The 27,519-nt window shown below is 38.2% G+C and overlaps 1 protein-coding gene across 2 annotated transcripts in view; it reads left to right on the forward strand.

The window, feature by feature from the left end:
• Nucleotides 1–27,519, forward strand: part of UBP1 (upstream binding protein 1) — a 59,349-nt gene that overhangs the window by 14,142 nt on the left and 17,688 nt on the right. Inside the window, exons 3-8 of one of the 2 annotated variants that reach the window (XM_074945485.1) lie at nt 6,933–7,009; nt 9,761–9,866; nt 10,472–10,578; nt 12,291–12,443; nt 12,570–12,680; nt 13,226–13,333. In XM_074945485.1, the coding sequence (XP_074801586.1) occupies nt 6,933–7,009; nt 9,761–9,866; nt 10,472–10,578; nt 12,291–12,443; nt 12,570–12,680; nt 13,226–13,333 (662 nt within the window). The remainder of the gene's footprint in view (nt 1–6,932; nt 7,010–9,760; nt 9,867–10,471; nt 10,579–12,290; nt 12,444–12,569; nt 12,681–13,225; nt 13,334–27,519) is intronic. The other variant, XM_074945486.1, reaches the window with a different exon arrangement.

Below are 27,519 nucleotides of genomic sequence, written 5' to 3' on the forward strand. Positions count from 1 at the left end.
GAAAGTGAAGTGTTATTTCACATTTTAAAGGATATTGTGAATTTTTTTGTACCTGTAGGTAGCACTCAAAATGGATATAAATAGAAAGATTTGGTATAGGTGGGATACTTCACAATTTTTTTAACTTCATGCATTTGACAACATTTTATATATAATAGGTTTAATTGTCTCCCCTTTCTAGCTGATCAGTTTCTCTTTGTGTGGTTTTTCACCCAACAATAAAGGAAAGAGACATCATTTTTAAGAGTATGAAAATGTGATTTGTAAATGCCCCCAAATGGGGAAGGAGACATAGGGACAGATGTTACTATCTGAAACTAATTTTAATTAAAATTGAAAAAATTGACTAGACTTTAAGGTGGTGTCCTTTTTTATATATGGTTGGTTAGGTTAGTTACTTGGCTGTTTGTATTGAGTGTTTGTTTTTTGAGATACTTCAAAAGTTAAAATCATTGTGATCTTAAATGGCAGTTAGCCAGGGCTCAAACATCTGTGTAACAATGTAGGTTACTGTCAGGTGTTGGAAAGCTATTTATGACTAATGTATATTTGAAAGGTAAATGCAGAATATTCTATCTGGGCAAACGTTTACACAATAACACCAAAATAAAGTACTTTACTGTCTGTCTCTCACTTATAGGAAGCCAGTTAGATTATTTGTCATGCGAGTCTCGCCATTTTATCTAGTAGCCTATGATAGAAAGATCTGGGGAAGGCCTTTCCACTAAACTTCACCAGCGAGTAGACAAACTTGGGAAGTTTTTCTCTTGCTGAGCTTAAGGGAAGAAATGCTGCCATAGTGGGTAAGTTAAAAATAAAACCTATAAGCCAGAGGTTCTCAAACTGTGGTCCGTGAGCTCCATTCAGGTGGTCCACAGAGAGTTCCCTCTAAGGTGCGTGTCTGGGCGGCCGCACATAAGAGAATGAAGGGCCACCCACTTAATTAGTGGAGCTGCACAGTCATGGCTCCACTAATCAGGTGCCTGGACCCTGGAGAAGAGACACGTGTAAGGTGAGGTGGTGGCCTTGGAGGGCAATAAAGGGTAGGTGGGAGGGGGCAGTGGGGTGAGAAGACAGAGTGGGGGAAATTTGGGACATGCAGGGCTGCGGTGGCCAGAGAAAGAGGCAACTTTCCACAGCTCCAGGGCTGTGGTGCCAGGGAGAGACGGCCTCCTTCCCAGCCCCAGCTCAGGGGCTGCCGCAGTGGGGAGAGCGGGCACATCCGTTGCATTAGAAAGGTAAGACTACTGATAATAAAATATGAGTTGTGTGCTTTTATTTGTAGAACAAAAAAGTTAATTATAAAGTTGTTGTTTTTTATATATATAGCGCTTTTATCCAAAGCGCTTTACAATAGTTAGCCAACATTATAAACAGCATTTGGAAAGATCAATAGGTGGTCCACCGAGACCCTCGGCAATTTTCAAGTGGTCCGTGAAAAAAAAGTTTGAGAACCACTGATATAAGCCATTAGCAGTCTACTAATACCTTATGCTTTTTGCTGCAAGAAGGTAGCCTTTTGCATTTTGTTATTTCCACATCATATGATGGTTTGGTGCTTATTGTTTTGATTAAAGGAAAAGGCAAGGAGAATTTGATTTCTTTCCAGTGATATTCCCATTTGTTTGCTGTTTGTTGGTTTTGCAGTTTTGGTCCAATATTTTGCGTGAACTGGTACAGGCTTTAAATCTGTGAACAAATTGTCAGAGTTCAGCATTTCTATATAAATAAAATGTCTTGACTTTTTTTTTTTTGCCATTCACTGATACCAGCCTTCTGTGTTTGTATGTGAGACAGTTTTACTGTTACTAAATTCTTCCGTGTAGTAAGTTTATCTTTGTATGCTATCTATTAAAATTTAAAAAGGGTAACAGAACAACTAAGCAGGGTTAGGAAGTTTCCTTTGGTGTGAGGTCTAAGTAAACTGTTCGTTTTACTCTTGCAGTTTTCGGAAAGGGTGAAGGTAAATTGTTCTGAGTGGTGGTTCACCTTCACAATATCTTGTAAGTTCCAAGGTTATTCCCTCTCCTCCCCTCAAGTTCATCCCTTCAGGAACCCTTTTTAGTGTACCTAAAGTTATCCTTTCATGACCTTTCTAGTAGGCTATTAAAAGACCTTGATAAATGCAGTAAACTTATTTTGAAACCTTATTTGAAGTGAGTGACTGATACACCCACCACTGTGCTCCTCCTTGTTCTCCTTTTTTTGATATTTGCCTTCATCCCCTGCTCCAGTTCTTCTTATTCCTGCTATGTCTGTTAGTTGATCTTAGTGCTTGTGTTAGGACATGTTTAAGTTGCATGAGACTGTGCTGTTGAAATTCAAGTTAGTAGATAGAAATGTTTTTAACTGTCTGAGGCCAGAATCTACGTATACAGACTGTATCTACATTTAATACTGGCATGATGACAGATGATATCTTCGGATTTCCACATGAATAAGGTCACTATGGATCTCATCTTGTGGTGTTTATAACCTGCTCCTTCTGTATTTGTTTTAAGCATCTTGAGAGTAATAGCAGTTTTTACGTGATTTGAATACAAGACCATAATATATTCTCTGTGTTATGTAAGAGGTCTGATTAGATCATAATGCTCCCTTCTGACCTTACAGTATTTGGAGTGGGGTATGTGTGTACTGCATGTATTTGTTTTGGATCTTCCAAGATGGAAGGGGCCACATATAATCAAGAAGGATTTAACTGAAATAAATGCTTCTAAGAAAATATTTTACATGTAAGTACATTGTTTGGGCTCTAAGTACAGAATGTGAAAGGGAATTTGTGTGGGACTATCCTGTCTGGGTCTTTCAGATTGCATTTCCATCACTGGTATCTCCATGAAGAATATATGTAATTTTTTTATGAATAGTTCAGGAAAATACCTAAATTTATTATAGAAGCAATGGGCAATATTATGAGGGGGCTGTGTTGTGCTAGGTGTTGAACAAGGTTAGTAGATATGAGGTCCTTGCCCTAAAGAGCTTAGTCTAAAAGAAATATAAATTGTTACAGCTTTGTGTAGTTTTGTAAATAGCTTTGTTGGCTAGTCATACATTTCTTTTGATCCTCTAAGCTAGTGTTTTGGAATCCAAATGTTTAAAGTTATTTGTCTTTATAAATACTTGATTAAAGTTTCTGGGATAGACCAACCACTAATTGAAAGGGTTCAGACAAAACTTCTTCCTATGGAAAAATTATTCCATAATTGTCCATTGCAATGTTCTTACATTTTTCTTTGAAGCGTCTGGTACTGGCCACAGTCAGTCTCAGTATTTGACGACATGGTCTGATTTTCCGTGTAACAACATTCAAGCACTAAAAGCTTTGCTCCTGGACTTCTTTGGAGTAAATGTAGTAACGTGTAATGTTTGATTAGATTACTGGGTGTGAGTATACATTAAAACTTTCAGTGATTTAAATCTAAGTGAATTCTATGCATCTTGGGTGTTAATATGGTACCAGTCACTGTAGTATCTAAGCAAAGGAACTGAGCTGTGAATTTAGCTGATTGTCAGTTATGTCTTAGTTTCATACATCACTGGTTGTCCTGAATATGTGGTTAGGGAATGCCAAAGCATGGCAAGGTTTGCCCTGAATCTGCTAGATATGGCATCTGCTAACGTAATCCTTAGATAAACCCAGACTTTACTCTTAATTACATAATGCTTCATCCAACCTGACCAGCTGACAAGGTGATATAGGCAAGTCTGATTCTCAGTTGGTGCTGACTGAAACCTCTCCGGGCTTGCCTACACTACAAAGTTAAGGCAACGTAAGGCAGCCTACGTCGACATAACTATGGAGGTGTACACACTGCAATGTTCCTCCTGTTAGTTTTTACTCTTCTACTGTGCCGACATAATAAAACCACCTTGACAAGAGGCGAAGCACTTAGGATGACATAGTGTCAGTGTAGACACTGTGTTGCTTATGTCACCCTATGGCCTCCAGGAGGTGTCCCACAATGCTCACTGTGACCGTTCTGGTCACCGTTTTGAACTCCGCTGCTCTGCAGCCAGTATACAGGCATGCACCCCTATCCTTTTAAAACCACAGGAAGCTTTGAAATTGCTCTCTTTGCTCGGTGTGGAGAGCTCATATAGCTACTGCCCAGCTGAGCATGCCAGCTCCACGCAGCAAACGTGCTCCTGCCAGGAGTATACGGGAGGTGCTGGATCCCCTGGGTCTGTGGGGAGAGGCGGCACTGCAGGCAGAGCTCCGCTCCAGCCACAGGAACTTGTTCGGGGACTGGAGGAGAAGCCCTATAATAGGGACATGCAGTGGCGCTGTGTAAAAAGTCAGAGCTGCGGCAGGCATAGCAGAAGGCAAATAGTCACTGTGGTGCAGAGCTGCAGACATGCTGCTTCTACAAGGAGGAGTCTGGGATCAGGATTGTGGAGTTGAAGGGAGGAGCAGTCGGGGTGCTTAACCTCTGCCTCTGGGAAAAGAGGCATGGTTTTAAGGAAGAATGAAAAGAAACAGAATTAACGTTCCCTGGACAAGTAAAAACAGACATCGCTGGCATTCACATTTTCAAACAGATGTCAATTGCGTAGGGTTAACTTTCTGATGGATGGAGGAGGTAACACAATGCAAACAAACGATACCAGGCTCAGCACCCTACAGCAACACATTACTGTGGTTCATTGTTAAAATGCTCCTTCAAAGCCTCCCTCAGCCAAATAGCTCCCTGTTGAGCTCCTCTTTTATAGCCTGGTGTTCATAACACTCAGCAAAATACTTAAGGACAGTGCAGGATCCATACTTTCTGGCAGAGATGGCTGGCCCACAGGTTACCAGAGCAGTTGAAAATCAGCTAGAAACCTAGTAGGATGCCCATGGAATGATGGGATTGAGAAACCTGCATCATGTGACATTGAGCCTGTCCCCATGAGGCATTGCAAACCCTTCCCAAAACAACCTGCGGCCAGTTGCACAGTGGGATAGCTACCCACGGTGCACTGCTCTCTGTGTCAGTGCAAGAGCTGCTACTGTGGATGCGCTCCACTGACATAAGGAGCATAGTGTGGACATGCAACAGCAGTTTAATTACAGCGGTGGCTGTACGTCAACATAACTAAGGTCAACTTAACTTTGTAGTGTAGACATAACCTCAGATATTGAAACGGTCCTGGTTATTGCCTCCTGGGATTTTGAAAGGCTCAGATGAAAGAGGTAAAATTAAGATTTACTGAGTAAATCTGTTAGGGTAGTGGCTTAGAGCTGTAGGTGGGAATTTTCTGAGTTGTGTGCTTTGCAATAGGATGTGGGTTGGATGGATAGACTCCAGAATGTTGTTTGATCCACAGATTTCATGTGAATGCTATGAAGGGTAAGCATACCGCATGAAAACAAAGTTCTTTGGCTTCCTTAACACTGCTTGCCTAATAGCTTCTGTGAAGGCAAAGGAAGGTTTGATTTTTGTGTGTTTATGATAGACCCAGGGACCTCCTTGTTATGTTGCCTTTACTCTGGTGGTATGAAGAGTGGAGATGGAGTCCAGGAAGAGGCAGCCAGTAAGACCAGTGCTCCTCCCAGTGCCCTTCTAACTGTACGAGTGGATGTGTGCTCAAAACACTCTATATAAAATTCCCCCAGTATAGGTACAGCTGCACCATTGCAGTGCTGTATGTGTAGACCTGGCCTTAAATTTTGTTAGAACAAAGAAAAAGATACATTTGACTTCGATTTCAACAAAAAATAGACTACTAGGTGTGATTGAAAGAAGAGGTAGCAAAGGGTATTTAAGAAAGAAAGGAAACTGTTTTTAGGAATAGTATGGATTCATTTTCCAATTTACTGAATACTGTAACATTTTAAACTACTAGATTTACTGTAACAAATGCTTGATCTGCTTTCCATTTTCCTTCTCTGGTACACATAACATCATAAAGTGCTTACAATGTGAAAGACCACCAGCATGTGTGTGTAGAATATATATATAATAAAAATAAAGGGTTCTGGTGTACACTAAGTGTCATGCTTTTTTAACTGGAAGCTCATAGTCAGGAGTAATTTCTTCCTAAAAGTTATGGAGCAGCGGCATGAGTGTGGGATGAGGAATTGATTCTCAAATTACTTGTTCTGCTCTTTCACTGTTTATGAAGGATGTAAAGCTGATGCTTTTCGCATATAGCCTTTGCTGGTGGTATCTGGTAAAACAAGCCAGCAAATGTAATGTTTGTGCAGTTGATGTTGGGGAATAAAGTTTAGGAGAACTCAAAATGGTGGAGCAAATGCAGTGCATCCTAGTGAACCTTTTAAGATCTCTGTTTACTCCTGCCTCCTTGAATAGGAACAAATTTAGCCTTGCCAAATATGTAGTGTTTCAGTCTAGGAGGAAAAATGCTCCTTATCAGTTTTAGATAAATTGCTCCTAGCTTCTTTTGTACTGAGAAAAACTCAGTAAAGCATAGCATGATTCATCAAGCTCTTGCTTATTGAAATAACTCTTCTAAAGACTGCCACTTTTAGAAAGTTATAGGAAGGGATTTTACCCCATAGGCAGCATGTGTTTAAGGCAAGTTAAAATACAGGCAATCAGTACATAAATGCAGCTGTAAACGGTATACATGGCACTTGTGAGAATATTCTATTTTGTCATCAACATACTGCCTTTCAGCTATTTCAGATAAAAAAGGAATTCATATTTCGGTGTGGTCTATGTTCCTTTCTGCCAAATAGGAATAAACACTTGCACTAGACATAAAGTAGGATACCTAGGGTTTGGAAGTATCAGTAGTTTCAGCAATACTGTAAAAGTTTCACTTTATTCTTATGCAACCAGCTAGAAACTGAAAACTCCCTATGAGAGTTCCTTAACCTTATGTTACTACAACATGCTGAATATAAACCAAATGTTCTCTGCGTTAAACAGAGAGAGAGGCTTTGTATGTCACCGTATCATTGATACAAACTTTTTTCTCTAAAGGTCAGTCCTATGAAATACGGATGCTAGAGAATCGGAAGATTGGAGACATGCCGGAGACCAGTGGAAAGCTAGTGAAGGTGAAGTAGAGTTGTTCTCTAGATAATAGTAATGAGAGATTGCTGCTGGTTGCCAAGTTAGTCCAGTGGTTTTCAACTTTTTTTCTACTCTTACTCCACATTACAACAGGAAAAAAATTTGGAACCCTTTCTCCCCCAAGCCTCTTAATCTAACTATAAAGAAAGTAGAAGCAGTCACAACCTGCAGGTTGAAAACCTCATAGCTTAGTCTGGTTGGGAGCCAGGGAATATTAAAGGAAAATTAAGTATTTTCCTTCTAGTTAACATGGCTGGATAAAATCAAATCTGAGTGACTTGACATAACACTTAAGTGGTATCTTAAATCCATGGTGTGCACACATGTTGCATACTCTGTCCACTTATAGTCGCCCCATCTCAAAGGATATAGTGGAACTGGAAAAGGTTCAGAGAAGAGCAACAAAGATGATCAGGGTTATGGAAGCTGTTGCATTGTGGGAAAGGGAAAATAACATTTGTCTATTCACTTTTTCCACACTAGTCATATTTGTTTAGACTGCTATCATATCCCATTTTAGTTGCCTGTCTTTTTTTTCTAAACTAAACAGTCCTAATCTTTGTAGTCTCCCCTGGTATGGAAGCTGTTCATATTTTGAAGGAATGCTATCAAGATGGTGGTTCTAAAAATCAGATATTCTTTTGGTCTGCATATTTGGTTTTTACTTTCAACTGACCTGCCCTGCTGACAGAAGAGAAGAACATCCTATATGTATATAGGAAGGCCCATAAGAAGGCAGTTTTAAAAAACCCTAAATGGTGTCTCACCTCTTTAGATTTCCATTGCAACCCATCTTCTATCTTGCAGGATTCAGTCTCTTTGGGATAGAGACTTCGTTATTTTGATTACTTTGATCGTGACTGTACAGTGTCTGCTCTGAATAACAAATAGTAATATCTGTCCTTAACTTTTTTTAATCACAGTTGAGCATTATTAGGGAGAACAGTAGCTGCTCCATAGTTAAGATTGAAGACTTGCTTTCTATTGTAAGCCAGTTAAAGGGCTTTAGAATTTGCAAAGTGCAAGGTAGCAGGCATCAGCAGGAGCCCAGCATAGGTAGCTTACAGAGCTCTGCATACTTTCTCTGGCACCAGAGGATCAATCAGTCATGCAGGTCTCTGGACCTAATTCCCAGATGGCTTCCATGAGCTCCCACTTCCCTTTTACTTAGAAGCTTTGCAGGGTGTTCTCCTTACCTCCCTGTAGCTGTCATAAATATTTAAAAAGAAAACAATGAGGAAACCAGACACAATCATTGTTTAAAATTAATATTGAGAGTACGTCATAACTTACTGGTTTTTTGTTTTTTTTTTTTTTAATGTACAAGACTGTTGTAGTTGAAACAAAAAACAGACAAAAGCCCTTTGGAATTCAGAGCTGAAGTTAAACTTCAAGAAACCTAAACGTCTGAAAGTATGAAATTAGCACTTTGACTCTGTCCTGTATAAAGCTTTGTGTTTTGCTGTCAGTTATCGCATTTTGCAGATAGAGGAAGCTGAAGCACAAAGATTTATGGGCTTGATTTTTTTCAGAAGTGCTGAACACCTGCAACTTCAGCTGAAGTCAGTTGGAAGCTGTGAGTACTCATCACCTTAGAAAAACAGATCCTAAGTGTCTTGCCGAAGGTAACGCAAGGCAAGGATATGAATTAAACCAAAACACTGTATTTGAGTGCTTTGGGCATTTGGCAGCCCTTTGTGAACCGCCAATTTCTCTTTCCCCCTGTATAGTAACTTTCCCTGTTCCTGTACATGTTCACACAACTGGGCAGAGAGACTTTTTTTTATTTTTTGAGAGAGAGATGTGGTTGTAAAACCACAGAATTTAGCAGGGCTACTCAGGGGCATGCATAGTATTTGAAACCTATTTTTAACTTCTTAAAAAAATGTCTAGATTTCAAAGTAATGGTGTCCTTTTTGTAATCTTTTAGATGAATATTGTATCTAGAAGAGTGGGAATAGTTCTAGAATTGGCAGTTTGTCAGTGCTAACTATAAATTGAAGTCCTCCTTGTGTAGTACAAGGTCTTAATGTTTATCTAGTAATACACCTTTTTTACACAAACACATTGATTTATCCATTTATTAATTTTCTGAACTGTTGGAGTCACAATTATACTTTAAATATTTCAGCTAATGCACTCCTGTTTAGAAATTGTACAAAATACTTTTTTGCAGATTTTTAGGTGACTCATTTAAGTTTAAATATTGACTTTTGTGGATTACTGCAGGATGTTACCTTTATTTCTGATTTTTCCAGCAAATTCTGTTATAAATTTGGTTCAAACCATAGATTAGTGCTATTCAGAGTGAGTGAAACTGAAGTTATAACCTTTCTGGTTGACCTGTTCTGTGATTTTCCTAATGCTTGCCTCACTCTATCCATGTAATTTGGCCACTGTGCTGTGTGAGAGCCTTATCCTCTGCAGTTCACATAATCGGCAACAGCCTTTTTGGGCAGTGTCTGCTTCAGCTCTCCATTTCACTTCATATTGCAGCTGAACCATACTCTGTTTCTTGTTCCTTCTTTACACCTTTTGTTTCTGTATTACTTAGTCTAAAGTGTTCTGAGACTTTATACTAAATAAAGTTGGATTAGGTGCTTCCCATTGATTTTGTTCTACAAGTGTGTGGTATTTATCACTGGTACATATTTCAGAATGTTTTTAATATTTCAATCTCCTCTTTAATGTGTACTGATTCTAAGACTCATCTTTAACTTTCGTCCTCTGACTAGAGTATCATAAGAGTTGTGTTCCATGACAGAAGGTTGCAATATACAGAGCACCAGCAACTGGAAGGTTGGAAGTGGAATCGCCCTGGGGACAGACTTCTTGACTTAGGTACGTCTCTCAGTTCCCTTATTATCTAGGGTTAAAATAAGAGACTCAGTCTTTATATGAATAGCATCAATTTATATCTCAACAGTGGGGATAGCAAAAGCATACATACCAATGTCTGTGTGCTGCTTGTTGTGTTAGGATACTTGAGATTTATATAAATGTTTTCAATAATGTTACATTGTGAATTTTCCATGAAAACCTCTAATGGCCTTCATCTAACATTACAGAAAACAACAGCAACACTAAATAATTCAATTAATAACCCTTTTGTTCTTTGAGAGCAAAATGTGTTCTGGTAGTCAGGGGAACATGAGAGAAACATCTTTATTGCTAATATACTGTAAAAATGTAATTATTGCAGATTTCATAAGATTTACAGTAAAACCCATGAGACCACCTCACATTATTCCCCAGAAATTAAGTACACATCTCCATCTTTATCAGAAGATCAATGTCATTAAACAACCAATTTTTGTCATCCCTTGTGTGGTAATTTACAGTACATTTCACTGTAGATGAGTTTGCAGATTAATGGGTTTTTATTCGAAACAAACCATTCAAATCCTCGCTGTGTTCCTATAGCATATACTTTCATTTTTATGTAGATATTCCAATGTCTGTTGGAGTAATTGATCTAAAGACAAATCCAAGCCAGCTCAATGCAGTTGAATTTCTGTGGGATCCTGGAAAGCGTACATCTGCCTTTATACAGGTTTGAAATTTTGCTTTACTGGATGTGTACTGATTTGGTCTTTGTCGGGTCATGAATGTGATGGTATGTGTATGAATGTGTGCTATGTGATTCTTTCCTTTATAGATCCATCATTTTTGGAAACTTAGATCCATGCAACTGCTTCTTCTGTAGGTGATGCTAGCTGAGTTTTCATCTTGATATGAGGGTTTTAAACATAGCTTAGAACAGAAGCAGCTTTTTAAAACCGATCAATAAAATGAATATGAAAGTGTGTTTTAACTGAAAATTAATGATTACCTCTTGCATCTTGTATGGATAAATATTTAGGGAGGTGTATTTTCAAAGCAGTTTTTGTAAATAACTGTTACTTCAGTTCCAGTTAATAGGGCCCCTGTATGAGGACACACACATAGGACTGAATCTGCTTTACCAATAGAGAAATCATTTGAAATCACTGGATTTCAAAGCAGATTTTCAGTTCTTACTTACCTGATTGATAAGATTGTTTGTTTGTTTTTTATTATATTCAAGACAGGTTTTTTTTCTAAGTGATTTATTCCATGGAATTAGATTTCATTAGAATCCTTTGTATTATGCTGTAGTCTTCCTTCTGGATAATTTTGTCTCAAAAATCAGGCATTGGTATGAAGAAAAAGTGCAAAGCGAGAGGTGGCAATATTCCTTAGCCTGCTAAATCAGGTAGATTGTTTCCACGTTGGCAGTAAATAATGTTGTGCTACTGTACCTTGACAGTAATAATTCTTCCTTTTGTCAAGGAATTACACAATTGTTACAATGTCTGCTTCCATGTCAGGCTTTGCTGCAAGGGAGTAAAGAGTGTGTAATGAGCCATCCATTTTACGTTTGTTTGTACAGTTATATTTTCAACCGTGCAGGATGTGCTAACAGCATGAAGAAAAGCTTAGTCGACTCTTACTGTTTGGAAGGTGGGAGTGTGCAGTGTGGTGGCATTGGTGATATACTAAGTATTTAATGCCCTACAACATTGTAACTGTTGTATTGTTTCCTAGTATAGCACTCTGTTCTTACTGGACTTTTTTACTGCCGTGATATTCACATGTCTCATTAAACCCAAAGCCTTTATTCTGATATTTTCAAAAAAGCTGTAGGGAGTTAGGTATCAATTCCCACTGCCATTCATTGACACTTGGGCACCTACCTCCATTAGCATCCTCTTTGAAAATCCCAGCCTCAAATCAGATTTAAAAATCGTTCCAGTAAATGGTTTTGATAGAAATTGCAAGACATTATATTAAAGAAAATCTTACTGTTCAGGCTAGCTAAATTATACCATTGTACACTGGAAAAATCTTTGAATTTATTCATCATGATTCATGTAGTTGTTCTGCTCTTATATTTGTCTTAAGATCCTGTATGAGAACTTGAGAGGGATTATTTTAGTTACATTTGATGAGGATCCACAACAGTTCTTTAATTTTGTGAAAGATATAGGAGTTAAAGTATTACTTTTTTGGGATTATATAGGTGATGTACTGATAGGTTTAAACCTGTCCCTATTAACTGACTTCCAAGCCTGTGCGGCTGGCAAAGATACAGGAATTTGTTCTTACCTGCCTTGGATTTCCAGTTTCATTTCCTGAATAAGCCATAAATTGTTGCTCACCCTGTCAGAGAAATTTATATAATGTTGGTGGCAAAAGAATTAAGAATATGCCCAGAATGGAATACAGCTTCACTTTGTTTTTCAGGTACATTGCATCAGCACTGAATTTACCCCACGTAAACATGGAGGTGAAAAAGGAGTTCCTTTTAGGATTCAGGTTGACACTTTTAAGCAGACTGAAAATGGAGAATACACAGATCATTTGCATTCAGCCAGCTGCCAAATTAAAGTTTTTAAGGTAATAGTTGTAAATAATGGTCCCAAGTAAATTTTTTGTTTACATTATAATGGCTGATTTTTAGGCCCATATTTCAGTTGCAAAGCTGTTTTCTGTCTGCTTGCTCATGTAACTATTCATTTTTAGCCAAAAGGAGCAGACAGGAAACAGAAAACAGACAGAGAAAAGATGGAGAAGCGAACTGCACATGAAAAAGAAAAGTATCAACCTTCGTATGACACCACAATCCTCACAGAGGTAACAAGATGGAACTGCATGTATTTATGAAGAAAAATTATCTAGATACAATATATGAAATATTAGCAGTAAATTATATTCTTAAAAAGGGGGGAGAATTACAGCATAAACATATAGACAAAGGTAGGCTTTTTAATATAACAAACTTGTCCCAAAGAAAAACACAAGTAACCTTTAAGATTCTGCTGATAAATTTCACTTGGCTGTATAGTAGATATGGTACTCAAATACCCTTGGATAGAGCACTGTTTGTGCTAAATTCTAAAACAAGTCTCATGTACAGATCTAAAAACCTTGCAGCTAAAAAACAAAACCTGGGGTTTAGGATTTATTTATACATTTCAAATTTGAGCTCAAAACCCTACTTTTAGAGACTACTGAGTTTATGGCTAGAGCCTCACTGGGTTTTTGCATTTTCTTTTTATTTAAACACCAGTGAGTTCTATACAGTTTTCTAAAGATTGCAAAAGTTTTTAAAAGGCTTTTAGATCTTTCCTCACTGTATAATGAAAAGAAATTGATCCAAATCTTTGGTGTTTGTCCAGATGAGGCTTGAGCCTATAATTGAAGATGCAGTTGAACATGAGCAGAAAAAGTCCAGCAAGCGGACTTTGCCAGCAGACTGCGGTGATTCTCTGGCAAAGCGAGGCACTGTAAGGGACTTCTGCTTACCTTTTCATTGTGCAAGATACCTTGTGCAGTGTTAGATATAGGAGAAACTTCCATGATCAAAAATAAAAACATATTTTGACTGCCTTGGCTTAATTTCATTCACTCTTGTTTACACCAATTACTCTGTTTCAGTGAGGAATGCTTCCTAAATCTAACACTTAAGACAAATTGTTGAAGAGGGACTGCGTGACTCTTTTTAAAAAACCCAAGAGCTTTCAGTTTACACCTGCATTTCTTTATTGAAATAGCTAGATGTTTTTTAAAAGCTATTTGCTTTCTTTATATATATGTAATCAGTGAAAGTAAAGGTAATAGCAAAATTTAGTTAAAGCATGTATGTTTTGTCCCATATTTCCACCTGTGTTTAATGTAAGTTTCCATATACATCTGTACTTTTAAAGCCCCATGTATTGTTGCAGAGAGGTTGTTTATAGTGGTATTACTTTGTTTCCTTTGGCCATTTGCATCTTGTTCTCCTCATGCTTAAGTCAGATACAGCGAGGCTTAATGTTATTGAGCACTACTTTTCTCACAGAATGTGGACCCTCTGTTTAATCCTGTATCTATCTGCTTAAAAGAGGTAAATATGTATATTTTACACCTTCCCTATCAAGTTTTAACCTGCCAGGTGTTTAAAATGACACTTATGGTGAATGATAAATATTTTCCGATATCTTTATTTCTAAGGTAGATCTTAGCAACTTATTTGTTTGGGCAAGTCATGGTCCTGCATCTGCCTCTTGGTGAATTTTTGGTCATATGTTAATGTCCACCCGTGAAAGTCAATTATTTGACTTAATTCACTGAACAAGCAAGTTTTGTTCGTATTTCCTTGACCCCTCTTCCTCAAAATCACTTATGTGACAATTAGCTGACTTTTGTCTATCAGTATTCCCTTCCCCACTTTGTCATCCCTTTGTGTGCTATTCAAAATTCAGCTTGTACATTTCTCAAGGCAAGGGACCTGTTCATTCTTTCATTATGAAATGCCACACACAACTGAGGCACTATAATAAAGCGAGCACTGTAAACAGTAGGATGAATTCTTTAGAGAATTTTGTTTTACTTGATGCTGTAGTAAACACTGGGCTGTCTGGAATTACTTCAAGTTCATAGTAAAATACTGGCAACCTGGAATATGTAGTTCCTTAGCTGAAACTGTTACATTTCTTCTGCAGTATCCTTGTCAACCCAGACATTCTTCTGCTGTTGGGCAGGATGTCCATCAGCAGATGTATACAGGAAAAGAAAATTGGTGCTCAACATGTCTCTCCTTATAAAGCATGTTAACATTTCTAATTAGGTGGAGGCAGCTCTTCCAGACGGCAAGGCTCAACTTCCAGTGTTTGTTTTTTTCATCTTTTTCCTTTCTGACTAAATTAGGTATTTTAGAGTATGGTAATGCCCAGGGAGTTTTTTCTCCCTGTACTCAGTGAATCTCTCTTTGGATGTGGCCTCCTGCTAAGTGCATGTTGCTGCTGCTGCTAGTTGTCAGGCAGGTGTCGTCCTGTGGGAAGGAGCTCTCCAGTTTGCATCCCTCTTAAGTGCTGGAAAGCCAGAGCTTAGTCTCTAGAAGAGAAAGATAGAACTTCCCTTACATTTGGCAAAAATAGACCTAGCCCTTTTCATAATGATTTCATTAGGTCTTCACTGCCCTTTCTTCCCTTGTAGTCAACACTCTTTAAGCCCAGGAGACACTTGTTGTTGTTTTAATCCTTCAACTCATGTCCTCTCTGCCTCAAGGGAGGTCATGTAGAACTAAAGGCTGAAAGCTTTCAATGATTAAAGGGCTCTATGTTATGAGCCATACTCCTCAAACTTTATAATCTTTGCAAATGTGGAGTTTATAATATGCTGAATGTTAAGTTTTGCAAGTGTAAGGCTTGTACTGTACAGAGCTTAATTCTTTTAAACAAAAGTTAATTGAAATACAAAATTAAACTACAAAAACTTCAGTTCATAGTACGCTTCACTTTTTGACTTGGTGTTTATGTAATGGGAAACATGGGCTGCTCATGCAATATTGTGTCTAACTATACTGCACCTCAGCTTAGCTCTTTGCTGAAGCCCAGGCTAGAGTTCTGTCTTTTAATGACTTCAAAAAACATGACAGTTAAAATTCAGGGCTATTTTATGTAAACCTTGATAAATGGATACGAATAGTTCCCAGTCAGCTTCAGAGAGAGTACCATACCTTTTCTTAGTAAAACAAACATTTAATGCACATAACATGGTAAATAGTATTTGGAATGCTGTGAATAATTTTTAAATAAAAGCTATTAAACCGTAGTCTGCTGGTGTTCCTTATACAGACTTCCCCCTTTTATTTCTGTTACAAACATTCAAATACAAGGTTTTAACATAATGTTTTCTGTACATTAGTGCACCTATCAAAACACATTCCCCTCTGATCTTCAAACAGGTGCTTTCTCGCTCTTTGTAGCGTAACCACAGTATGTCACCTGGACTCTTCAGAGCTTGAGAAATGGCAGCAGTTCAGTCCTTTCAAACACTTCAGAACCCTGTCAGCAAACAATGTGGGCCTCCACAGCTAGCAGCATTGTAAGCCTTGGGTTAATAGCTGACAGGTACTCTCAGTTGTGAGGAAACGGAAATCTGCAGCCCATGTCCAAAGTGGATCAGGGCTTGGGACCCAGCCCTCACAGCAGATAATCTCTTCGTTCTGTGTCAATCACTTTTAGCACCTCTGTTTATGACCACCTCTTCTAATGCTTTATGATTGGCTCAGCTCTCCGAGGGTGACTAGAGTATGGTTGCTGGTGAGTAGCCCACAGTGAGAACTTTCTATACAGCCTCAGAACAGGTAATGAGTGTCTGATAACTACTACTCTGTTCTGGAAGTTTCTGGGTCTTTCTGAGTTACTATGCCCTACTCTCTGCACGTGTGCAGACACTCGGTATCCAAGTAAGATCCTCCATGTTACCGTATCTCCTTCCTCCACACTGCTGCATTCTCTTCTGCTCCTCTGGAGAAACAAAGCCAAATGATGCAGTATAAAGCATATGTGTGGGTTACACTTAATTTTAAGGTTATCATAGTAACCTTTGGTTGGCTCTATAGCATGTACCTCGTACTTCTTTATGCTTGTTTGTTCTTAAATGTATCTTTTAATATATTCAAGTTAAATGCCAAAAGTACAGGATGTGCAGCATAGCTGATTTAGCATTATGGAGACAGTAACTTCCTCATTTTCTGGCTCTGTGTTTAAAGTAACTTACTACACGAACAGAATTTTTAATTGTATATAGTCATGTTAGACTAAAAGCTATTTGGGACAGGAACCCTATATTTTTATATGTTCTTTGACATGCCATTATGGGGGCTCTATAAATAGTCATGCTGATCAAGCAGCACACTCTTAAATCTGAAAAGTGACTTTGTTCCTGAGAATAAGGATCTTATTTAGGGTAGTCATAAAAAGGCCTCTAATTCTTTCTTTGTTCATTGCTGTAGTTATGATACTTTGGATAGGGAGTGGACTTCTCCCAGGACCCACAATCTTTGACTTTTTAGGTAACTTTGTACCTTCTCAAAACCTAAATTCAGAGTGAATTTCAGTGTTTTGGGAGTAGGGAGAAAACAGCTCTGGGAAGTGGCTCCAAAGGACCTGATGAACTAGAAGGTATCTGCAGTGCTTAAGAGTTTGTGTGCAGGGGCATCTGTGTGCAAATGGCTCTCTAACACATCCTGGACCTTTAAAAAGGTAGTTACAAACCTTGGAAGATGATGTTGAGCCTTCTTTCTCCAAGGCTGTCTTCATTTTAGATCAGATGGCAACTTCTCAAGGCCCTACCTGTGAGGTATTTGGGGCTTCCCCCTGTAGTATGGCAGCATCTCTTAGTACTTACTGTTTGTTTTTTCTGACAATGGATTTGGTCCAGATTTTGTCAAGAGCAGTCTTTCTGTTTTCTCTGAGCAGAATACTACTTTTGGGGAATTACTTAGCTCAGATTATGAAATTTAAGAATCTGAGCATGGGCTTCTAGGTCCTCTTAAGGTTAATCCTTTTGTCCAAGGTCTGAGCCATGATATAATGAAAGGAACCAGAGTCTTAGTCATGTTCCTTCTCATTTGCAAATGTATCTTTGTCCATTGCCTAAGTCAAAGGGGAATTCCAGCATCCTTATTCCAAGGCTGCAATAAATCCATCAGAATATGATCTCCAAATTTGTACAGTAGTATCCTCTCTGTAATCCTGAGTTCAGACAGGACTGCTGTCAGGGTCACTTCAGTGCTGCTTGCTTTTTATTTTATTTTTTTTTTTTTAGAAATTTCACTTTCTATAGCATGGAGGAGTTTCATTTGGCAAAAACCTCAGTTCTTAACCAAAACATTTGAAACGTTTATATCAAAAGAATAATACGAAAGGTGCCCTCTTACTTGGCATCCCTTTTGAGTCTCATCTTGTAAGTTGGTCTCCAAGCACCTGGGACTTCAGATCTTGGTTAACTATTTCATCATGTTCCTGCCAAAGCTGTTCAGCTAACTTCAGTTTCAATTAATATTTCAGAATGCCCGTGTAGTTCTGAATTTGCATAATTCTGTAATGCAAGCAAATGGTAAGAAAATGACCGAAGAAAGCTGTGAACCCATCACCCCAGGTCTTTAGGAAACTGAAGGACTGATTAATCTGGAAAACCTCAGGGGGGCCCTCCAGCTGCAATGGGAAGCCCTTACTGGCCAATATTCTCCTCCTATTACCTTACCTTATCTATTGTGGAGGGCAGCCTGCTATGGCATAAGGGTTTATCTGTTGAAGGGTTAAATAAACACACTATGTCTGTATTATGATCCCTTTGAGTTGAACATTCCAAGGAAGGTTAGGAAAAGAGAACCTACCTTCAGGGTGCACACTACAGAGTTGGTTTTTCTTGTCCACTCAGTTGCCCTTATTTTAGAGATCTGAGCATTCTTTTAAGTGTTGATTAAAAGAGGGGGAGGGATAGCTCAGTAGTTTGAGCGTTGGCCTGCTAAACCCAGGGTTGAGAGTTCAATCCTTGAGTGGGCCATTTAGGGATCTGGGGCAAAAATTGGGGACTGGTCCTGCTTTGAGCAGGGGGTTGGACTAGATCTCCTGAGGTACCTTCCAAACCTGATACTGTATGATTCTATTTGTATAGTATTATCTGGTAACAGGAACGAAGGCAGCTCTGCAGCTGCCCATTGGAAGACTGGAAAATAGTTAAATTGTCTAATTCTGGCTTTTAGTTATTTGCTGATGGTTAATTGGTGGCACCTTTATTCATGGTATGGGCAGTAAGGTGTGTTAATTAGGGGCGGAGCAAAGGGAGGAAATGTATACATAAGAGAAGTTGCGGGGGGCGGGCGCTACACTTGGTTGGAATATTCTGCCCTCTCCCAGGAGTGAATTTAAGAGGTCTGCAGTCAGACCTCTAGCTGGGACCGAGCAACATTTGAATGCAACTGATGCCTTGGGAGTGGTTCAGAAGTTTATTAAGACAAGAACAGGCACAGGACAAGTTCAGGTTCTGCCGAATTACCTCTTAAAGTATCTTTTAAAATCTACATTTATTCTTCAATATGTAGATTATCTTCTTTAACCTACTAGAGAAAATGAAAGAGGCAGAACATGCTAATGCCACATTCCATGCAACTCTCGAGGAAAATTTTTGTGCAATAGCTGGGAATAAACAGAAAACATACTCCACACTGCTTCTAGAAGCCCTCATTATGAATGGGAATTATGAATGGTCACTTAATAGATCACAATTCCCAAGAGAAAAAACAGAGCTCTTAGCAAAGGGCAACAGAGAAGATGAGAGTTCGGTCATTTGCAAAATTAGGCAATTATAACCGTATGTGTATCTCAACAATTTTCATCCCTCAGATTGATGAGCTGCTGAAGCTTCAGACTGCAAAAACTTGAACAAAATTTCACTAGCAACTTTAGTTGCTGAGATTAACTATATGGAGCAGAATTTGGGTTTGATTGCTGGAATGAGACTCCAAACTAGAGATTTACAACAAACTACTGCTTGGGTGGGAAAAGAACTCAAAATGACTAATGGTCTTTCTCTCCTTGCACAGACTGGATCCTGTAACAGAATATCTTTTCTGTTTGGGGAGAATTCTTATCAACATCCCAACCCTGTAATTTGTAAAATTCTCTGTAATGCTGCTTGATTATCATGTCCTTTGATATTTAAACTGTATTTAAAAGAAATACTGTCAACCAAGCAGCTTTATTTCTGATAGCTTTATTCAACAGGACCTTATGTTCCTGTGAAGGAAATTGAGGCTCTTCGGTCAGGCATACTTGGACCCCAGAATCTCAAAAATTAAAGCATGCTCTTGCAATTCTATTTCCAAGCAACTGAGAATGAGTCTTAACAGGGTGGATTTGATTTAAATCCTGATTTAAATCACTAGTCAGGAAGACTCGATTGAATCATGGATTTCCACATAAAAGTGCATTCTTGTTGGTTGTTATACATACCTTAATACATATTTTTCACAACTCAGAGATAGATGTAGGTTTCATTTTTAGAAGGTACATACTATACATTTTTAAGTGATTTATTTTGAAAACTTTTCAGATTAGTTTTACAGTTATATCAGAAAATGAATGATTGTTTATTTCATTTACCAAAAGTAATTGAAGCAGATAGTTCACCTCCCAATGACTTCATAAATATCTCCAATTCAACAGGTTAATCATTAATATTTGGAGGATTTTCTTGCCATGTTGTATTAGGAGGAGAACATCACCAGACAGACATTTAAATTGTTTTCTTTAACTAAAACAATAGTGTTATGTATTCTGCATTTTTTCTTCAACATCAAACCTATAATATTTTAACAAAACAAGCATATGAATTTTTGAATTTTAGTTAAACATTAAGTTTTTTTCAATCAGGTTTGTTTTTATTAAAATTGTTTAACTAAAATAGTTAAATGAAATATTTAAAAAAAAAAAATTAAATCGACTGTCAGCCAGGTCAACATGAGAAAATATTGACTTCTGCAGCTAACTCAGTTGTCTTCACCCTCATTTTCCTGTTTGTTCATAATCTGGAAAAGTAAAGCAAGCTTTCCTGCTTTTTCAGGTCCCAAACGATTTCTCAATTTGGAATGAATTAGTCCAAAAGAAGAAAAATATTCTTTCTACACTGGCAGAAGAAGCTACTGCTGTTAAAAGTGAGATGATCACTTCAACAGTCTCTGAATCCAAGTGCTTAAGTTATTTCCACCAGTTCACTGGTGTGACTGTCTTTAAAACGTCATCAGCAAATCTGTATTTCTTGAATGGTTCACCCTTAGCTCTGAAATTTATTATTGTTGGCATTATGGAGGGATGATGGCTGGATGTCCATGTCAGAGCCAACTCCTCTTCTTCAGCAGTTAAGGTTTGACCCTGGTACCGAATATTGAGAATATTTGCAAGACGAGCTGGAGATAGTGCTTGTTCCATTTGTTTTTTTAATACATGTAATTTAACTCTGTCATTGCATATTTCTCTTTTTAAGATCTCACTCAGTGCCTTCCAAATTTCAATGGCATCAGCAATAAAACAGATATTTCCCTGCAATTTGCTCAAGGCTTCAGAAAAAGTTTTCAGAGTACTCGGCATGTGTTCAGCATTTCTCTGAAGCCTAACGTTGAGAACTTTGGCTTTGAGAGTGCCATCTTATTTTTTCCCGTTTTTGTTCACCAACTCTCATCAGATTAGGCCATTTCTTGATACAGTGCTCAAAACAGTCCCCTACTAAGTTCCAGCGCACGTCTTGTGGGAGAGTTAGCTTGGTTCCTCCCACTTTTTTCAGAGCGGCTGCTGTAAAGTTGTTAAGGAAGTATTTTGCAATTTCAACAACATTAGCCTTCATTTCTGGAACACTGAAGTCTTTGGCTAGGAGGTGCATCAAATGAGCACTGCAACCGTATGTTGTTAGCTTGGGACTCTCTTCTAAATAATTTCTTCTCATATTGGATATATTTGCAGCCTTGTCTGTGACCAAGCTGCGTACTAGACATTTGAGGTTTTTTCCACAGTTTGTTATAGCTTTTACTGCTACTTCTTGTAAGTATTTTGCTGTGTGTGCATTTCTTGATGTATCGGTTGTTTGGAAGGAAGACATTCCCTTCTTCTGTTGTCACACAAGCACATACAACTGGATCATGGTGGACATTGCTCCACCCATCAAGACTCAGGTTAACAATTTCACCCTCTAGACCTTTTGCACACTGCTCTATTTCTCTTTCATACTTTATCCAGCAATTTGCCTGTGACATCTGTTCTGTTGGGTGGCTTATATCCTGGTCTTGATGACTGAACCATGTTAATGAAGTGTGGGTTCTCAATCATACAGAAAGGAGTTTGTTGCATAAACAAACCGGGCAATTTTTTCATCAATTACCTCTTTTTGTCATCTGCTGGTTCTTATCACAAACTTATCTATGGTTGTTTCTGGATGATGGAAATTTTTTGCTACAAGTGATATACTGTGGCTATGTGACATATATGATGTGACTGAAACACTATCATTGGCAGATAACTCTGAAACTATAGAAAATGGTGGTGATCGTGAAGGTGGATAGTCTTCAGAATCCTGTATGTTGAGGATAGATTCTCCTAAACAAAATAAGTCAATGCAGTTATTTAATTATTATTCCCATACTGCTCATTTAGTATTACTCATTGCATTCACTGACACTCAGTACTACTTTAAAGGTGAGATAGGCAGATCTTCCTTTTACAATGTCCGCTTTTTATTTTTTATCACAACTGCATCTAACTGTACCGTAGAGTAACAACTATATTTTTTGCACAAACATGAGAATTCAAGAATAGTCCAGAAGGAAGACAGCCAGTCCTTAAGAAAGAAGTATGAAATAAAAGTTTACCAACTTGAAGATCCTGCATGTTCAGACATGTTCCTTTCATCATCTTCAACGCAGCTTCCTCCTGAGAAGGAACACTTCTTATGATGTTTCATTCGGGCAACGAGGCCTTGCATTTCTTTGTTGCACTGTTTGCATTTTGCATGCATGCCTGTCTTATCCACAGGTAGAGGAACTTCATTAAAATATTCCCAAACTGGGTCTCTTTTACGGCAGGCTACCATTATAGGTTTTCCCTTCTGGATCTCAAATCCAATGAAGGCTATACTCGGAAAGACCTCAAGACTTCTGGTATGTGCTGCTCAAACAATTTCACTTTTGTTTTTACTGCCTGTCCCTCCGTCCTCACTTTTCTCTCTAGACTTCTCATTGTCCAGATCTCTTTCGCCCCAATAATCTTCTATTCATTGAACTTTTTGAAACTTTGCACTTTTAGGGAGAGGTAAGGGATTGACTCTGTGTACACAAATTTGCAGAGGGACAATAGGGTTGAGGTCTGTTATTTCTCACCTCTAGCTAGCTAGTTATTTATTTATATGTTTATTTAAAAACATTTTTTTGCTGTTAACAAGCATGTTACCTCTGGAGACACAAATCCACAGTTTGAGAACTGCAAAACTAAGCATCTCTGATGGTATCTTCCAGACTGAGCACTGAGTCCAATTGGGTAGATAGAAAGATTAACCTAAATAATCTATACAGAAGCCCCTGGAACCCGATAAGATTGGGTCCCTAATCCATGAACTATTGGAACTCATTTACAAAACTTTTCTTCATTACATGAATATATTGTCTCATACTACAGAATTAGAATTTATAATCCCTATTCCATGACAAGATATCTTTGAGCTATAATGTATCTTAGTTAAAACTATCTTTAGATAGGTTTTTTTCCCCCTCAAAAAGCATTTTATCCAAAAAATCTGATTTTTTTTTTATAATTGATTTTTATCCACCCTGGCATATTACAAAATGGAATAATGAAGGATTGTTCCATGGATAACATTTTTAGTTATTGCAGATATGATCAAAGCAACTCTGGCTTGTTGGAAAATATTTCTGGTTCTTCTGCAAGACGACACAGTTGTACATAACAATGCTGACCTCTATCTTGCTGTTGTCATGTAATATTTAATCCATTCTGATACAAAAAAAACTTTCTATAAACAAGGCTTTTTAAAGAGAAATGAAGTTCATGTGAGACTCCATAGTCTGAAGTCAGTGGCTTAAGAGAAAGTAAGGGTGAATAAATATTAGGCCGTTGAATTGGTTGAAATTAGGGATATAATTTGTTTTACTATTTTGATATCAAACAGAAGATGTTTGATAAGTAGCAACCACTTTACTGTGCAGTGGTGGACACAAATATCCTTGTCTTGCCTCTGACTGGCTGTCTCATATATTCATTTTCTTGATCATCTTAATATATTATGAACAGTAATTGCAGCATGGCTTAATGTAAAGTGGTACAGTGAGAGCAGCATACAACTCTTAATGTGCATATTGTGTAACTATTAGGGCTGTCAATCGCAGTTAACTCATGCAATTAACTCAAATTAATCTTGATGAATCGCACTGTTAAACAATAGAATACTAATTGAAATTTATTAAATATTTTTGGATGTTTTTCTACATTTTCAGATATATTGATTTCTATTAGAACAGAATGCAAAGTATACAATGCTCACTTTATATTTTTTATTACAAATATTTGCACTGTAAAAATGATAAATAGTATATTTCAGTTCACCTAATACAAGTACTAATGGAATCTCTTTATCATGAAAGTTGAACTTACAAATGTAGAATTATGTACAAAAAATAACCATGTAAGACTTCAGAGCCTACTAGTCCACTCAGTCCTACGTCAGCAAATCGCTCAGACAAACAAGTTTGGTTACAATTTGCAGGAGATAATGCTGCCCACTTCTTGTTTACAATGTCACTTGAAAGTGAGAACAGCATGGTGCAGTTGTAGCCGGCGTCACAAGATATTTACATGCCAGATGCACTAAAGATTCATGTCCCTTCCTGCTACAACCACCATTCCAGAAAACATGTGTCCATGCTGATGACTGGTTTTGTTCGATAACGATCCAAAACAGAGCAGACCAATGCCTTTTCATTTTCATCATCTGAGTCAAATGCCACCAGCAGAAGGTTGATTTTCTTTTTCGATGGTTCGGGTTCTGTAGTTTCCATATCTGAGTGTTGCTCTTTTCAGACTTCTGAAAGCATGCTCCACACCTCGTCCCGCTCAGATTTTGGAAGGCACTTCAGATTCTGAAACCTTGGGTCGAGTGCTGGATCTATCCTTAGAAATCTCACATTGGTACCTTCTTTGCATTTTGTCAAATCTGCTGTGAAAGTGTTCTTAAAGCGAACATATGCTGGTCATCATCTGAGACAACTATAACGTGGCAGAATGTGGGTAGAACAGAACAGGAGGCATACAATTCTCCCCCAAGGAATTCAGTCACAAATTTAATAAAATTTTTTTTTAAGGAACATCATCAGTATGGAAGCATGTCCTCTGGAATGGTGGCCAAAGCATGAAGGGGCATATGAATGTTTAGCATATCTGGAACGGTCCTTGCAACGCTGGCTACAAAAGAGCCACGCGAACGAACGCCTGTTCTTACTTTCAGGTGACATTGTCAATAAGAAGCAGTCAGCAGTATCTTCCGTAAATGTAAACAAACTTGTTTCTCAAAGCGATTGGCTGAGCAAGAAATAGGACTGAGTGGACTTGCAGGTTCTAAAGTTTTACATTGTTTTGTTTTTGAGTGCAATTATGTAACAAAATCTACATTTGTAAGTTGTGCTTTCACGATAGAGATTGCACTACAGTACTTGTATGTGGTGAATTGAAAAATGCTCTTTTCATTTTTACAATGCAAATATCTAATAAAATAATATAAAATGAGCACTGTACACTTTGTATTCTGTGTAATAGAAATCAATATATTTGAAAATGTAGAAAACATCCACAAATATTTAAATAAATGGTATTTTATTGTTTAACAGTGCGATTAATCGAGCGATTAATTTTTTTAATCACTTGACTAAATATTCCTCATTTTGTGGGGGGAACCTTGAAAATTTAAGCAAAACAAATATGTTGTAACTATGTTCAGAGTACTGGAAAAAGACTGAGTAAGCATTATCACTAGGGCCCTACCAAATTCACAGCCACGAAAAACGTGTCACGGACCGTGAAATCTGGTGTTTTGTGCGCTTTTACCCTATACTATACAGATTTCACAGGGGAGGCCAGCATTTCTCAGATTGGGGGTCCTGACCCAAAAGCGAGTTGCAGTGGAGTTACAAGGTTATTTTAGGGGGGGGTCATGGCATTGCCACCCTTCTGCACTGCCTTCAGAGCTGGGTGGCTGGAGAGCAGTGGCTGTTGGCTGGGCGCCCGGCTCTAAAGGCAGCGCCCGGCCAGCAGCAGCACAGAAGTAAGGGTGGCAATACCATACATATCATCTTTACTTCTGCGCTACTGCCTTCAGAGCTGAGTGGCTGGAGTGTGGCAACTGCTGACTGAGGACCCAGCTCTGAAGGCAGCACCTCCGCTAGCAGCAGCACAGAAGTAAGGGTGGCAGTACTGCAATCCCCCCTACAATACTTTGCAACACCTTCCCCACCACCACCCCGCCTCCATAACTCCTTTTTGGGTCAGGATCCCTACAATTACCACACTATGAAATTTCAGATTTAAATAGCTGAAATCATGAAATTTTAGGTCTTTAAAATCCTGTGGCCCTGAAATTGACCAAAATGGACCACAAATTTGGTAGGGCCCTATCACATAGTATTTTATCACAAATTATGGTGTCAGAAAATTCAGGTTTTTTGAACAACACTACTTCAGGAAAGCAGCCAAAGAGTAAGACAGATGTAATTCTTGTCTTATTTGTAGTGAAGTCTCTTGAACTTTGGGGGTTGAGAATTTGAGAATCTTCAAAGGAAATTACCCCACTGTCCCAACTGAACTGAGTGGTTTTTTTATTTCTCCTTAAAGTTAGTCAAAAGCCCACTGTACAATGTTACTTCCAGAACTCCAGAGTCTCAGGTTATTCTGATTTGGTGTAAATGCTAAAAAGTTAAAATTAAAAAATCTTTGGCAGCTTTAACTAAAGAAATTCACTACAAGTTGTATTAAAATCAAAACAGTTCAAAAGACAATGTCCCAGTGGTAAGTATATACAGAAAATTGCCTCACTAGAGCACAGGCAGGAGGTGGTATCCTGGCCATGTCATGTTTTAGGGATGTCAGAAGCCTTCCACTCTCTAAACTTTCCTCTTAGTGCTAGAGAAATAGGTGGCTCGTTAGTTTTATTATTTGTATTGTGGTCGTACCTAGAGCTCACCATTAGGGATCAAAGCCCCATTGTGTTAGGTACTGTAGACGCATATAATGGAGTCCTTGTCCCTGAGAGCTTAGTCTTAGTTTATGATGAGAGACGTCAGGTAGATATGACAGAATGGGTGGGGGAGTACCAGGTAACAGTGAACGATCATGTTTAGTATGCGTGAAGTCGCAGTCTAGTATGCCAGCATTGGCTATATCTGTACACGGTAACAATGTGACATTCTTTGTATTAATAAAGTGATAAGATCACAAATCCCCCTCTAGAGTGAGTCCACTTTATATGTGATTTCCAAGTTTTCCAGCTTTTGAGGCCCCAAGCCAGTGTCTCTATGTTAACCGGTTTTAGGATTTTTGGTGTACCCATTGCTGGCAAGTGAAAGCCCAGACTTCTCGTACAAAACCATTAATAAGCATGTCCAAAAAATGTGTAGCAGCATAAGATTTTTCTCATGTTGTTGTGGTTCCTAGTCGATAAAAGGACCTTTCAGTACTCAAACCTCTGAGGCATTTCAAGTTCACTGAATCTTCCATTTTGAAGTGTAGACTCCTGTTAAATTCTGGGACTCACTGTTTAGCTCTTGCTTCTCAACAAATAGCTTTAAAAACTGCCTTAAAGAAACTTTAGCTGATATTTGGGTTAACGGACAATCATGAAGAGTGTATCAGAAACCTGTGTTGGCATGTCTAGCATGGTCTTGACCTTCAGTTCATTTAATCTTTCTTTGGCTGCTTGTTTTAGAGTTTATCCATTTGTCCTTGCACGTTTCTTTATTAAAACCTAAATCTTTTTTAAAAACTAATTTAATTTTTAATAGATTGTGATAAAGCATTTGGAGCACTAAAACCAGTGTCATTTTAAAGGGCCTTTATCCTGGCTGGTAGATTTTTAAAAAATTGACCTAACTTGA

The sequence above is a fragment of the Natator depressus genome, chromosome 2, assembly GCF_965152275.1.
Source record: "Natator depressus isolate rNatDep1 chromosome 2, rNatDep2.hap1, whole genome shotgun sequence".
Taxonomy (NCBI): Eukaryota; Metazoa; Chordata; order Testudines; family Cheloniidae; genus Natator; species Natator depressus.